Here is a 14,535-nt window from a genome sequence, read left to right as displayed (position 1 = left end):
CTGACAGTTAATTTGTATAGGTGATAGTGCTTTTAAAAACTATGTTTTTTTAAGAAGGAAAGATTGACAATTTTGGTCACAGAGCATAGTTGACTTTTAAAACATTTCTTGACATCATCATGGCTTCAAATAACGTCTACTCCACCTACACAGGATCCAGAAAAATATGATTTTTAGATAAAAGAAATAAGTATATATATTATTTAATTTATTAAATTCATTATTGAGATGAGTATTATTATTAATTTATTTATTGCAGACTATTATTCTCATCGTTTTTTTAAAGATGGTGATAATAGTCTGCAATTAATTAATTAATTAAAAGAAATAAGGTTCTGGGAGATAGTGACTAGTGTTGAAAAGGCAAAAAGAACCTCCACAATAATTTTGTTTTTAACTGAAAAGGCACAGGTAACAATTGTGGAGACTGATCCAGAAACATTTAAAGATTTAAGATGGGATAATAGCTCTATATGAAAATTTATCAACTCTCTTCAAAGTTGATACTAATTTAGTTTAGATTTAATTAAGTTTTAGTTTAGTGGCATATGAGTCCTGAAAAATATATGAGATCAAAAGATACCTCAACCATGATTATTATCTGGTTGGTAAGTTGAGGGAATCCAAGCCTTAAAAAATGCCAGCCTCTCTGATGGCAAACTAGCTGAAGGAAGACTGACTGACATCGAGTTCCTCTAAAAAATGACCACTTTGGATTTGTACAAAAATGTAACTGTTGCTATTAAAAAATGAACTGGATTGAACAAAGATTCTGTCAAACAAAAGATACAAAAGCAACAAAAAAAAATTGAAATGGCTTAAAATATTTCAATAATGGCATACAGAGAAACAATTTGATTAGCTAAAATAGAATCTTTTTACATTTTTTAAAATCCGATTAAAATTGAGGAAGTTATTACTATTTTTGTACCTCACACATTTGGATATTTCTACCTCCTTAAGATAATATGTATTTCTGATTGTTATGAATAAAAAAAAAATATGTGGTTAATGAATATAATACACACACACCATACATATATATATATAAACTGACCATCAGTCAGGCTCAATATAAGGGGGAAGGCATGCTTGTGATTTTAAACGATTTTAATCGACTTTTTCAATAAATTCACTAAATGCAATTTTTTAATTCATCACTTGCCTGAAGACGACTCATGGAAGTTGAAAACCTTTGCAACTATGGCAAATTTCTTTTCACACGCAAACAGAACATTCAAACATTAGCCCGCTAAATGGAGAAACAAACAGGAATTATTCCTGCTGTTCAATGAAACATGTTTATGCATATTATATATATATATATATATATATATATATATTATTGATAAGTTTTTTTTGTTTTTTTTATTACATTTTCACCCCAAACAAGGCACATTTCCACTTTGTTGTAGGGGGGTTACTATCAGGGACATAAGCATCAAGGGTACTGTGTAGGGAGTTGGGCAGCAAGATGTCAGTTCACATTGCACTTGAACTTCTGCATGTCATTCCAGTTGGGGAAACAGGGATCCAGAAGGGAATTCCAAAGTCTAGCTGTTCTGGGGAAGAAACTACTGGAGTAGAAGGTTCTCTTGCATCTAGGGATCTCTACTGTGAAAGGGTGGGATTTAGCTGCTTGTCAGGTCTGTCGGAGGTATTTACGTCGAGGGGGCACAAGTGCTTGCAGTCTGTCAGAGCATTCACCGTTAAAGTACTTGCAGAACAAGCAGCGGGATGCAACATTTCGTCGATGTGACAGAGGCTGAAGTTTAGCTGACAGTTCAGGACCTATCAGATTGGTGACTCTCTTTTGAATCTTGTCTAGGAGCGAGAGACGAGTGGCAGATGCACCAGCCAAATATGACAACAATACTCCATACATGGGCGAATGGTGGCCTTATAGAGGTATAGGATACTTTCAAGCGTTAATAGCTTTCTAGCACGATAGAGAGAACCCACCTTCTTCGCAGCGGTGCTGGCAATGTTCTAAATGCAATTGTTCCAACTCATGTCTCCTGTGAACGTTAGGCCGAGGAGTTTAAAAGATGTACTTTCAGATAAAGAGTCTTTGGCCATTGCTATTGGCGGTAGGGAAGGTTTCTTGTAGTTATTGAAGGAAACAAGTTTAGTCTTGGCAGCATTGAATGTGACCATCCATTTTTGTCCTCATTCCACTACGGATCGGAGGTCTTCCTCTAGTGTTTCTGCCATTTCTTTAGATATGTATTCATTTGTTTTCCTGTCGAGGTGTCATCAGCATACATACCCATCTCACAGACAATTTTGTCAGGGAGGTCATTTATGAATATTAGGAATAACGGAGGTCCAAGGATAGACCCCTGAGGCACTCCCGCATTTATATCATATTGTTTAGATGTACGACTGTCAAGGACAACCTGGATTTTTCTCTTATCCAAGAAGAATCTAATTATGCTATATATTCTTCCAGTGATGCCATATGATCTGATTTTCTTGAGAAGACCATCATGCCATACCCGGACAAAAGCCTTAGATATATCTAGAGCTAATGCTCTACCCTCCCCCGCTTATGTTCTCAGATTAGAGTTAGGATGTCTGCTGTGGAACGGGCTTGCCTAAATCCATATTGTTGGTCAGTCAGAAGTTTCTGTAAGGTGATGGACTAGAGCTTGGTTAATTATGGTCTCAAATATTTTGGCGAAAAATGGGAGGAGGCTAATGGGGCGATAATTTACTGGGTCAGTTCTTTCGCCAGAATTCTTGAAAACTGGCACTACAAAAGCAGTTTTCCAGCAGGCAGGAAAGCAAGATTCATTAAGGCATTTGTTGTAAAGTTTGGAGAGAACTGGAGCTACTTCGGCGGCACACTTTTTTAATAGCACAGCCGGGATGAGATCACATCCACATGCTTTTGCAGTGTCAAGCTTTCTTATGATAGCATGCACCTGAGCAGGGGTGATTTTCAGATCGTCTAGTGTGGCGTCTGTCTGCAAAGTCAGGGATGGGGTGGTTAGCAGAGTCCAGGGTGGAGTTGGAGGCAAACCGTCTGGCAAGCATGTTAGCCTTCTCAGTTGCCGAGCAAACAACCTCATGATTGTTGGATAGTGGGGGAATTGTTGATTTTTTTTTTTTTTTTTTTTTTTTTTACATAGGCATCACCACATTATCAAGGCAAAGAGGCCACTCAAGGATAAGGGTTAAAGAGTGTACATTAGAAATTGGACAATATAGTAATCATTAGTAATGAAAATTTGGTAAATTTGATAAATTATATGGAACGGCTCATCAAGAACTTATTTACGTTAGACTTAAAGACAACCATATTGTAGTCAGCCGGAAAGCAGGAAAACGGAAGACAATTCCACAGGCGTGCAGTTCTAAGAAAGAAGCTCTGTTCATGGAATCTACGTTTAGGTTTAGGCACAGATAAAGAGTGGGGGGAATTATTGATAGTGTTTACAGCTAGACGAGTGTTTCTTGTGAAAGTTTGGTGAGGGGGGACCATAGATTGAAGCTCAGTCGAACACTTTCCATGAAAATAACGATACATCAGAGACAAACTCGCAACATCTCTTCTGTGAGATAGAGGTTGCAAGGAAGAGAAAAGGACATCTCCTACGAGGCTATGAAGTCTATTTTGAACTCTATCAAGGCAGGCCAAGTCCTTTCTAGCAGCTCCTGACAGATGTGGCAATAGTATTCCATCCTTGGACGTACCTGGCTCTTATATAGATAGAGAATAGCATCAGCAGTGAGATATCTACAGGATAGATAGAAAGATCCCACCATTTTTCCAGCGGCCTTGGCAACAGATTTGATGTACGTGTTCCATTTAAGATCAGGAGTAATGGTCAAGCCAAGAAGCTTGTCAAAACATGAGGCCTCCCCAAGACGAGAGCTATTCATTTCAATTGATGCCAGATGTGGATCAGAGCGTTGATGATGTAAAGATAAAAAGTTTGGTTTTAGATGCATTAAAAGTAACCAACCACTCCTTTCCCCATTGTACCACATGCTCAAGATCGGAGGAGAGAGAATCAGAGAGAACTTGGTCGTTTACTGTCTTAGATGTGCTACGATAGATGATAGTGTCATCAGCATAAATGTCTACGAATGATGTAAGGATGTGATTTGGAAGATCATTAATATAGATCAGAAAGAGAGTTGAGCCCAGGATGGACCCCTGAGGGACTCCAGTATTAATACTTCTGATATTTGCCCATCAACCACTACTCTTATGAGCCTATCAGAGAGAAATGATTTAATAATTGAGAAGACATTTCCAGCTATACCATAGCTGGAGATCTTGTGAAGTAAACCTTTATGCCATACCCTATCAAAGGCCTTAGATATGTCAAGAGCAATTGCCCTAGAAAGGTTTCCTCTGTCGAGAGATTTGCTAATCCTATGAGATATAACTGTAAGCACATCAGCTGTAGATCTAGCAGAACAGAAACCATATTGTGTGTCACTAAGAAGGTTATTTTTGCCGAGATGGTTGATTACTTCTCTATTTAACACAGATTCCAGCAACTTACTCATGACGCACAGGAGACTTATTGGCCTGTACTGAGAAGGAAATGAGCGATCATCTGAATTCTTAAATACAGGGCATACTGATGAGATTTTCCAGGGAGATGGGAAACTATTCTCCTTGAGACAACGTTTAAACAGTTTTGTAAGTATTGATTGCCCATTATTTACTACACTGTTGTAAATTTTCCAGAAGTCTCGGGTTCCTAATTTCTGTGCTTCGATGCATTTTTTTGTGGTTTCAGTAAATTCTCTCTTAGCTGTCGCTATTCCTTTCTTACAGTTATTTCTGGCTTCTATGTAATTCTGTCTGTTTGAACTGGACTTATGTCGGTTAAATTTGCAGTATGCATGCTGCCTTTGCACTATGGAAGCTGCACAAGTTGAAGTGAACCATTGGGGAGAGCGGTGGTTTGCTATAGAATTTGCGTGTGGGAACATGTGCTTCAATTGCCACTTTGAACCATTCAGTGGTCTCATTTGCACAATGTTCAGCAAGAAGTGAAAAGATATTTTGCCATGGAGCGTCCCTGATGAGGGCCCTGATGGCTTCCCAGTCAGCTTTTTTATAATATCTCGTTGTTTTAAGCAGTGGCTCTTCAGTTTTGGCTCTAGAGTTTAGGGCGATTTCAACCATTACCACTGCATGATCAGCGTTCCCAAGAGGGCTGTGGGCATTCATAACACAGTCATCAGGAACTGTGGTCAGAAACAGATCTAGAAGCAATGCATGTTGTTCTTGCTGGTCTGGGAAACGGGTTGGAAACGTAACCATCTGTGATAGGGAATGCGATATAGAGATGTTACATGTTGTGGTACCAGTTGCGTCTGTGTAAGTAGAAAATCCAAGCCAGTTGCTGTGGTGGACACTGAAGTCACCAAATACATGCACTTGTGCGCTAGTGTCGAGGGAAAGTGCTGTATCTATGCTGTCAGAGACTTTGTTTATTAAGGTAAAGTCCTGGGTCGAGGGAGAGCGGTAGAGAAAATAAAAGTAGCTAATGTTGTGTTGCATGTTAAGTCTAAAAGCACATAAAATAGTAATACACATGGACGAAAAAAACGCTTTGGATAATTTTTCTGATTTCATGGTAGTTCTACTAAAATAGCCATATTTTTCAAACCAAAGCACTTCAAGACTTCAAAATACTGTTTTGTTCGGAAATGAATTAATAAATATGAATGGACATTATATATTTTAAGAGTTTTACTTTTAAGCAAATAAAGTCATAAAAATGTGAACGTCATAAAATAGCGTTTTCGGTAAGGTTTTGTAATGACCCTCCCTGTTTTCTAAAGGCCCGTACCATGATTGTATGAAGAATTTCGTCATGAAATTTGGGAACCAATCAGAAGAGGTGTTAATCTTAATACTGTCAAGTGTCCAAAATATTTTTGAACATTTCTTTTTTTGTCGTGTTAAAAATAAGACTTTAATATGACGAGTATCGAACATTTTGAAAAAAATTTCATCAGACACCCACTAGTAAGTAAATCAGTCTTTTTACTATCTTTATCAATTAAAAGTATTATTTTATGTTGTGATAATAATTTAAAAGGACCTACCCGAAAAAAAAAAGTTTCTATTTCTCGAGTTTGGTCAAATTAATTTAGTATTAGTAGCAGCAGGAGCAGCAGTTGTAGTGTTAGTCATAGCACAGTATAAACAACACACGTTCTTTAATTTTTATTTACAAACGAATTAAGAAAAACATGAAAATATGAATATAAATGTTCTGATATGTTTAATTAGAGCTATTTTGTTATCAGAATAACATTAGTTTAGAACTATTCAGTTTTCAGAATGTATAATAACAACAGTCCCAACCAATTCGGCATTATGAATCCATTATAATTTCTCACATTTCTGGTCAAATTTAAAAACATGGTTAAAAAAACAAAATAAACTTTTGTAGATATATAGCTTGCATGCACTTTTATTTATTACATTAGTTTTGAACAGCGAATTAAAACAATGTTTTACTGCGAACAGCTACAAATGTTTTCAAAATCAAAAGGTGTATGAAAATCTTGTTTGTATTACTATATACATAGATTTGAAAAAATTGTCAAAAAACAAATATATAACAAATAAATGTTATCAAAGGCAAGATAAGTTACTTTTCTACCTAACTGGATATGTTTTTAGTGTTTATATTTAATGTAACATGTTTATTTAGCTCGAAAAACAGTGTTTACCGTACCGATGTATTTGAAAATTTAAAATGGCAGCCGACTCTCTCTTTGAGGCGATAAGGCTGGGAAAATGAGTTAAAAATAAAAAATATATATACAAAATACTGTTAGAAACTCGCTCAAAAAACACGTTTTTTATGAGAGCGCGTTGAAGGCAGCCATCTTGGATTTAATAAAAAAATTTGTTTGAACTTTAGAAATGCCAAAGGGAGATAACTCCAGTTAAAGAGCTGACACTCCTTCCCATCTTTAATACTAGCTTTTCTCCCTAAAAATCGAACATTTTACTCGGTATCATAAATTGTTTTTTCGCTGTAAAAAAAAAACAAAAAAAAAAAAAGCTAGGGTACGCCGGGGTAATTTGGGTCAAATTTCTAGTAATTTAAACTTCGAAGGACATTATTTTCAAATTTCTATGCATTTATGGGAAAGAAAGGGTTTGAACTATGCAAGTAGGGTTCTAGTGTTCTAATGTTAAAATACCAGTAATATTTTGTTATACTCTATATTGATTTTTAGCACTTGCAATATGCTCCATTGCTCCATTGATGAAATTAAGTGAAAAAAAATTGTCAGGGAACTTTGTTCCATAACGGATACATACAATTTAAACTTTTTTCGATATTTTCATTTTTTAATGTCTTGACTAAACTGTACAAGTACCAAAAAGCCATTCTTAACATGGGGAAGAGAGGGTGTTTTGTGCCTATTATATACTTCAACCTTACAATTGAATAAAAAAAAACATATAAAACTTTAATTAAACTTGGAAATACGATTTAAAAAATAGCGTGGACCAGACCAAGCAAGACCACTCTCTGCAATTGTATTTACATTAATTTCGTTTTCTATTATTCATAAAAACAGACCCCACTCAAAAATTCACCCCTAATTAATTATTAATTTTAGAGATTCGTAAATTAGCCTCACAACACGAAATCATAAATCTTAAATTGAATAAAATATTCATTATTTCGAGATTAACTTAACTTAATAACTTTTATTAACAAGAAAATATATTTTATGACGAATTCGTTTCCGTCGAAGAAAAACCACGTGTATTCGTTTTTCATCACGGAAAATACATTTTAAACATACACAGAAAATGAGGCGTTAAGTGCAACAGAAAACATGTTTTTAATTGGTGAATGCCAAATTTTATCAAATAAATAAATGAAAAGTTGAACAAACTTACTTTGGTGAGATATTGATTAAGCGAAAGATGCGCCATTTTTGTTTATGAGTTCAATTGCCTGCAGTAGCGAAAAATGAGGACCAGAAAATGGACAAGTTACAAAATAGACCTCAAACGAACAAACTACTTTTACTATTTTTTCATTCGAATATATTTCAAGAGATCTACATTTTTATGAAATAGCATTTTGATTTTTTTTTTTTTTGTATTTATTGTATATATTTTATCTTTCTGATTAAGAAAAATTTACACTTATTGTTCATTTTATTTGATTTCTAACCTATTTTGAAGAAATGTTTTGTTTTGTACTATTGAGAAAACTTGAAGCACTTACCTGCGACTCTCAGGAAGAGTGGCAGCAGAAACCTTTTGTGTGGGTGATGACTCTTTTTATATTGGTAGTTGTTACGTTTAATTTATTTGATTGGCTAACTGGATTATAAGAAGGATGGAGTGAACTGAATTTTGGTTGTGATTTCAGTTTAGGATTGGAGTTGAAGGAAATTGAATCGTTACCCTTATTACCAGACCGACAAGGTTCTGCAATTTTTACTTAGTCACAGGTCGCAACAAACCATTGTTGCAAAATCCTTGTTAACCTCTACCTTTCAGTTGAGAAAGTTCCCACACGTTGCAACATTGATCTGCAGACCTTGTGCATTTTTTTATTTTTATTTTCTTCTTCTATTATTTTTTATTATGGCCGCGGAACAAATGTCTTCCCTTGAGGATTCCTTAGGAATGCAAGAAAAAACGGATCACCTTCTTGAGGCCCTTTTGGATACAGAGGAAAGATATAAACACATTATCGGATACACATTAGGAAAATTAAAGAAAAGAGTCGCAGTGGATGCGTGTGCCTTGAAGAACACCACAGACAACATAAACGAGTGGCTTTCTAAAGTGGACCAAGTTCAGGAAAACTTGGTTAAATTCCTTCCTAGAGATAGGGTGGCACCGCATGCTTATGACCTTATCGAATTCAAAGAAGAAGTGGAAAGAGATTTACAAACCTTAACCGCAGAGGTTCACAAGGATGATTCTCCTCCTCCCTTCATGCTTCCAAATGCAATGCAGCCATCTCAAGTTGACACCTCTATGTTTAGGCCTAAGGTCAAATGCCCTAGTTTTGATGGCCTGGACTTAGAGAAGAAATTTGCATTGAGAGATTTTCTCACTAGGTTTGACTATTGCACTTTGGGATTAAAATCAAGGAGAGAAAAATTAACCTACCTCAAGACTTGCGTTACGGGACATCCGTTTCGACTAATCCATCATCTTGAGGAGACATCCAATAATTATGATGCCCGATAAAAATTCTTAAGGATAATTATTGGGATGAAGAGGGCATTAGAGAGGATATATTCTCTAGCCTATTCAAACTGTCCACCGAGGCAGGTATGATATTGAATACCTTAAGAACTCTTTGTCTCAGGTTAAATACGAGTTGTTGGAGTTGGACTCTATGTTGGGATATGGATTTATGGAAAGAAATTCAGGCAGAGGGGCATTAGCGGCCCATATACTGTTCCAAAGACCGCCCAACCGTATTAAGGAAGAATTAGTGAGGTCTGTAGGGGCACCACATCCATCTTTAACTTCTATTTTAGATACGGGCATCAGGATCTTAAAATCCTGGAAGGCTACACTCCCTGAAGCAAACCAGAGAGATTTGGATTATGATAGCTCTCGTAGATACATTCATCCAGACAGAAAACCGGAGACAACAACACCAACATTGGAGAACTTCCATATCCAGGAGAGGCATACCACCTGCAACCTTTGTTTGAGGGATGGTCATTCCACTCAAGTTTGTGAGGAATACCATACATTTCCTCAAAGATGGCGTCGTTGTCGAGAACTCGGACTATGTTATAGGTGCACAAGTAACAATCATTTCAGTGATTCGTGTCCCTGTAAAAGAAGCCTTAAGGGCAATTGTGAGCGATGTTCAGCCCAGGACCATACCACAATCATGTACCCTATGCCGTATACATCAACAAATGAATGTATCAATACCGGTTTGGGTGAGCAGCAGTGTATTTTGCCGATTACTACCATCGTACTACAAAGAGGGGACAAAGCTGTGAAGCTGCGACGTTTGATAGACACAGGCAGTCAAAATTCGTACTTTAGTGGAAGAATTTTGCAGGATCTGGCTTGTGACCCAAGATCCGTCTCAGAGGTAAACCTTGAGATCGTGACATTCCTAGGAAGGAAAACCTGCAATTTTCAGCGGCTTACCACAACAGTGGAGTTGACGCCAGGGGTAAAGTGGCAGCTACCTATCCTTATTGACAAGGAATTAGATATCATTCATACAGTGGAGCATTTGCCGATTGTGGTCGAGAACCTTACGAAATTGGATTACACCCTGGATACAGATTTAGGAAGAAATGCCAATATAACTTTGGAAGGGTTAATAGGGGTAGACCTGTTACAATTTATGGAACCCCTACAAATGATAAATGTATGAATGGGAAAGCTTGGCTTTCCCAATGAAGAGTGATACCTTTTGGGGATCCCAGGAATTTCATGTTTCCTCATCAAATTAAAACAATCCAACACAAGGTTCCAGCTTATGGAGAAGTCATGAGAACTGTTAAGTGTTCGACCTCCATTGTTAATAGTGTTCTTGACGTGTGTTCTTCTTACTCAGACCCCTATGAAGAAACTTTTGAGGACAGTACTGTAGAAAGAGGTCTGGAGTGGATTTACAGTGTGGAGTCTTTGCGGCTATCAGAAAATGACACCTTGTCCGACTATGATGCCCAGAAAGTAGAGGAGTTTATGAGAAATATAGAGTTTAAGGAGGGACGGTACTGGGTGCAGCTACCGTGGCACACTGATAAATTAGCTCAGGTGCGCTCTAATCACCAAGTAGCCCTCAAGGTGTTGGATAGGGTGGTACACACTCTGGAAATGAAGGGCCTCTATGAGGAATATTTAGAGGTTTTTGCCGAACAAGAGGCAGAGGGCATAATAAAACCCTTTCATTGTTCACCCAAACAGTTCCATAAACATGTTTGGATCCCTCATCGACCAGTCTTTAAAACCGAGAGCATAGCAACTACTAAAATGCGACCAGTCTTCAAGGGAGGAGTATCCTTAAACGAGGCTGCATACCCAGGGGTAAATTAAACCGGAAACATGTTAAATCTAACTCTACTCTTTCGGACAAATAGATATACATTATTGGGCGACATCAGGAAGGCATTTCTGATGATTAGATTATCAAAGGAGTCTGATAGAAATAAGTTTTGCTTCTTTCTAAAACGGGATGATCATCTGGTATGTTACCGTTATACGACCATCATCTTCGGCTTTAACGCAAGCCCTTTTATATTGAACTCCATATTGAAGTATCATGCGTCTAGATTTCCAGTTGATGAATGCACCAAACTGTTGAATTCAAATTTTTATGTTGACACTCTTGTCAGTACGAATAATTCGGAAGGTGTGTTGAGAAAACTATATTATGAAATAAAGGAAAGATTGAAGAAAGGAGGATTTGATCTTCGATCATGTAACACCAATTGCCCAAAGCTACAGGAATTGATGAGGAAGGATGAGTTGTCCTTGGGAAAAGGTTCTGGGTTACAGATATGACCCAGAGTCGGACTCCATCAGCCTAGTCCAGCGAACTTATGACCCCTAACTTAGCAACAAAACATCAAATACTATCAGTCACATCCAGTGTATTTGACCCATTGTCTTTATGTCTCCCAGTCACCATTCAAAGTCGCATATTGGTAGGAGAAATGTGGAAGGCTAATATTGATTGGGATGATCCCATTCCAAAGGAAATGCAGGAAAGGTGGAGATTACTAGCTAGTGATTTGTCGGCGCTTCATTCGTTATCGTTTAGAAGACAGGTACTTGATAGCAATACTGTTGCGGATTTGTACATATTCACAGATGCCTTAAAAAAGGCATATGGGTTTTCTGTATATGCAGTTCAGGGAGGTATATCTTCTCTGATTTATGCTAAGGCAAAGGTGGCACCATTAAAAGCTAAAACCTTGCCAACGCTGGAACTATTAGCAGTTTTTTTGGCAATTAAATGTCTTAGTAATATCTTGAGAGCCTACCAAGGAACGAAATTTGGAAGTTTGTATTTGGCTGTAGATGCCCAAATTGTACTCACTTGGTTGATGTCCAAGCAGACGAGCCATAAAAACATTTTCATGAAGAATCGCCTCAAGGATGTGACACAGATGGAAGAAGTGATACTTGCAACTTACAACCTTGCTATCAGGTATAAATACGTGCCTTCTAATCAGAACCCTGCGGACCTAATGACGAGGGGACTGACAACAGCTAAATTTAAGGAAAATTTCTCCTTTTGGAGTGCTGAACCAAACTGGTTGTCTGAGGAAACTGTCTGTTGACCTGATAGTAGTTTGGATTGTCTTAGTGCAGACAATCAGCAAATAGTTTGTACAAACCTGTTGTACACCTGTAATGAGAACTGATCTCAGCCTATCATCTCCTTTGACAGATTTTTGTGTTTTAACAAACTTCTACATGTGGTCTCTAGAATCTTCGAATGTATATCCAACGCAAGAGGCAAGGAACTGGACTATAAGCAGGCTGCTGCTGACTACTTGTTCAAGACAATGCAACAACAGGCATTTCCCCTTGAATTGAAGTTCTTACATGCACCTCATGATAAACCCATTCCGAACTTTGTGAGTCAGTTAAACCTATTTCTGGACAAGTCTGGTGTCGTCCGCTCCAGAGGCAGGATCAAAAAAAATTTTACTCTACAATATGAGGTTTTAAACCCTGTATTGCTTGGGAAGAATCATCCCTTGACTAATCTAATTGTGAAGGATCAGCATGAGAGGGCTAAACACTTAGGTGTGCTGGCTACACTTAATAGGATCAGGATTTTGGATACATCAAGGCAGACAGGCTGTGAAGGGAATATTGAAGGACTGCTTTATTTGTCAGAAAATCAACTCAATACATTTTCCATATCCTAAGATGACAGACCTGCCTAAACATAGAGTAAATCTGGTAAGGCCATTCTTACATACAGGGATAGATTATACGGGACACCTGTGGGTTCAAAACCAAAATCTTCAATCTAAGGTTTACATTCTCATATTTACATGCTTGGAAATCAGAACGGTGCATTTAGAACTGGTTGAGGACATGACAGTGCACACATTTATACTGGCCTTCATCAGGTTTTCAAATATGTGGGGCTTGCCTTCTCACATATAAAGTGACAATGCAAAGTCATTTCTTGCTGGAGTTAGTTTACTAAATCAGGCCCTAACTTCTTTCAAATTTGATGAGAAATTTGGGCAGTATAATATAAAGCATGTTAAGATCCCTCTTCATTCGGCTTGGTATGGAGGAGTTTGGGAACGCATGATTAAAACATTAAAGGAATGCCTCTATAAAACTGTTGGAAGGTCCATTTACAGTCGATCTGAGCTGTGGACAGCCATTTCAGATGTCCAACAGGCAGTGAACAATAGACCGCTAACCTATGTGAGTTTGAACAACTCAGGACTGGAGGTAATTACGCCCAATCACTTCCTTCACCCAGATCAAAACCCTGGACTTCTTCTTAGGTTGGAGATTCAACCAATTAATGAAGGGGAACTGCCGTCCAGACAGATATTGTTGGAATCTTTGAGGAACCGGGATGAGCTGCTCAAGGAGTTTAAACAGATATGGCACGAGGATTACTTACTCTCTCTTCGAGAATGTAAACAAGATCGTTATCTAACTATGTCTAATAAGGTACAGCATCGAGACATTGTGACGATAAAACTTCCAAACAAGTCTCGACCCTTTTGGGCATTGGGGAGAGTAGAAGAATTGTTTCCGGGAGACGATGGTATGGTACGATCGGCACAGATACGTCTGGGTGACGGGAGTGTGAAAGCGTATTCTCTTAAACATCTATATCCGCTAGAACTACATGCGGAATATGAACGACAAGAGGATGGTCCGGAACCTTGTTATGATAACTGGGAGTCCATAGAAGGAATTTCTTGGTCAGAAACCAGTTTTGAAGAACCTACTTTAGTACAGGAGAGTAAGCAGGTTTGGATTTGTCCCGGATGTAATAAACCTGATGACGGATCGGCCATGATCTGTTGTGATCAATGTGATAACTGGTTCCATTTTAGATGCGTTGGGATCAGTGCAGCTCCACCAGATGAAAAGGATTGGGTTTGTCATCACTGCTCTGGGGATCAAGAATGAGGAATATGTATATTAAGAAGGTTTTACAAAATCAATAACAATTGGTTTTGTTTTCTGTTGAGTAGGAGTGTATTGAGAAAACTTGAAGCACTTACCTGCGACTCTCAGGAAGAGTGGCAGCAGAAACCTTTTGTGTGGGTGATGACTCTTTTTATATTGGTAGTTGTTACGTTTAACTTATTTGATTGGCGAACTGGATTATAAGAAGGATGGAGTGAACTGAATTTTGGTTGTGATTTCAGTTTGGGATTGGAGTTGAAGGAAATTGAATCGTTACCCTTATTACCAGACCGACAAGGTTCTACAATTTTACCTAGTCACAGGTCGCAACACACCATTGTTGCAAAATCCTTGTAAACCTCTACCTTTCAGTGGAGAAAGTTCCCACATTACAAAGGGGT

General features: G+C 37.8%; 4 protein-coding genes across 5 annotated transcripts in view; 3 read left to right on the top strand and 1 right to left on the bottom strand.

Moving 5' to 3' along the window:
- The window catches only part of LOC145288099 (PCI domain-containing protein 2-like), a 93,243-nt gene extending 85,233 nt beyond the window's left edge, over nt 1-8,010 (bottom strand). For both annotated transcript variants that reach the window (XM_080136157.1, XM_080136156.1), the window contains exon 1: nt 7,907-8,010. In XM_080136157.1, coding sequence (XP_079992283.1) covers nt 7,907-7,942 — 36 coding nt within the window. In that variant the 5' untranslated portion in view covers nt 7,943-8,010. The remainder of the gene's footprint in view (nt 1-7,906) is intronic.
- A 2,488-nt stretch (nt 8,011-10,498) lies between these two features.
- Nucleotides 10,499-11,047, top strand: LOC145288217 (uncharacterized). The gene has a single exon (XM_080136260.1). It carries the CDS (start codon nt 10,499-10,501, stop codon nt 11,045-11,047), a length of 549 nt encoding a protein of 182 aa, XP_079992386.1.
- Nucleotides 11,048-11,667: 620 nt separating this feature from the next.
- On the top strand, nt 11,668-12,297 carry LOC145288216 (uncharacterized). Its single transcript, XM_080136259.1, has one exon. It carries the CDS (start codon nt 11,668-11,670, stop codon nt 12,295-12,297), a length of 630 nt encoding a protein of 209 aa, XP_079992385.1.
- Nucleotides 12,298-13,288: 991 nt separating this feature from the next.
- LOC145288214 (uncharacterized) lies at nt 13,289-14,134 on the top strand. Its single transcript, XM_080136258.1, has one exon. It carries the CDS (start codon nt 13,289-13,291, stop codon nt 14,132-14,134), a length of 846 nt encoding a protein of 281 aa, XP_079992384.1.
- The last annotated feature ends 401 nt before the right edge of the window (nt 14,135-14,535 follow it).

This window comes from Euprymna scolopes, chromosome 11 (assembly GCF_053919585.1).
Source record: "Euprymna scolopes isolate OS-2025 chromosome 11, ASM5391958v1, whole genome shotgun sequence".
In the NCBI taxonomy this organism is placed as follows: domain Eukaryota; kingdom Metazoa; phylum Mollusca; class Cephalopoda; order Sepiida; family Sepiolidae; genus Euprymna; species Euprymna scolopes.
Note: the sequence above shows the minus strand (reverse complement) of the source record. Positions and strands in the feature narration are given on the sequence as shown.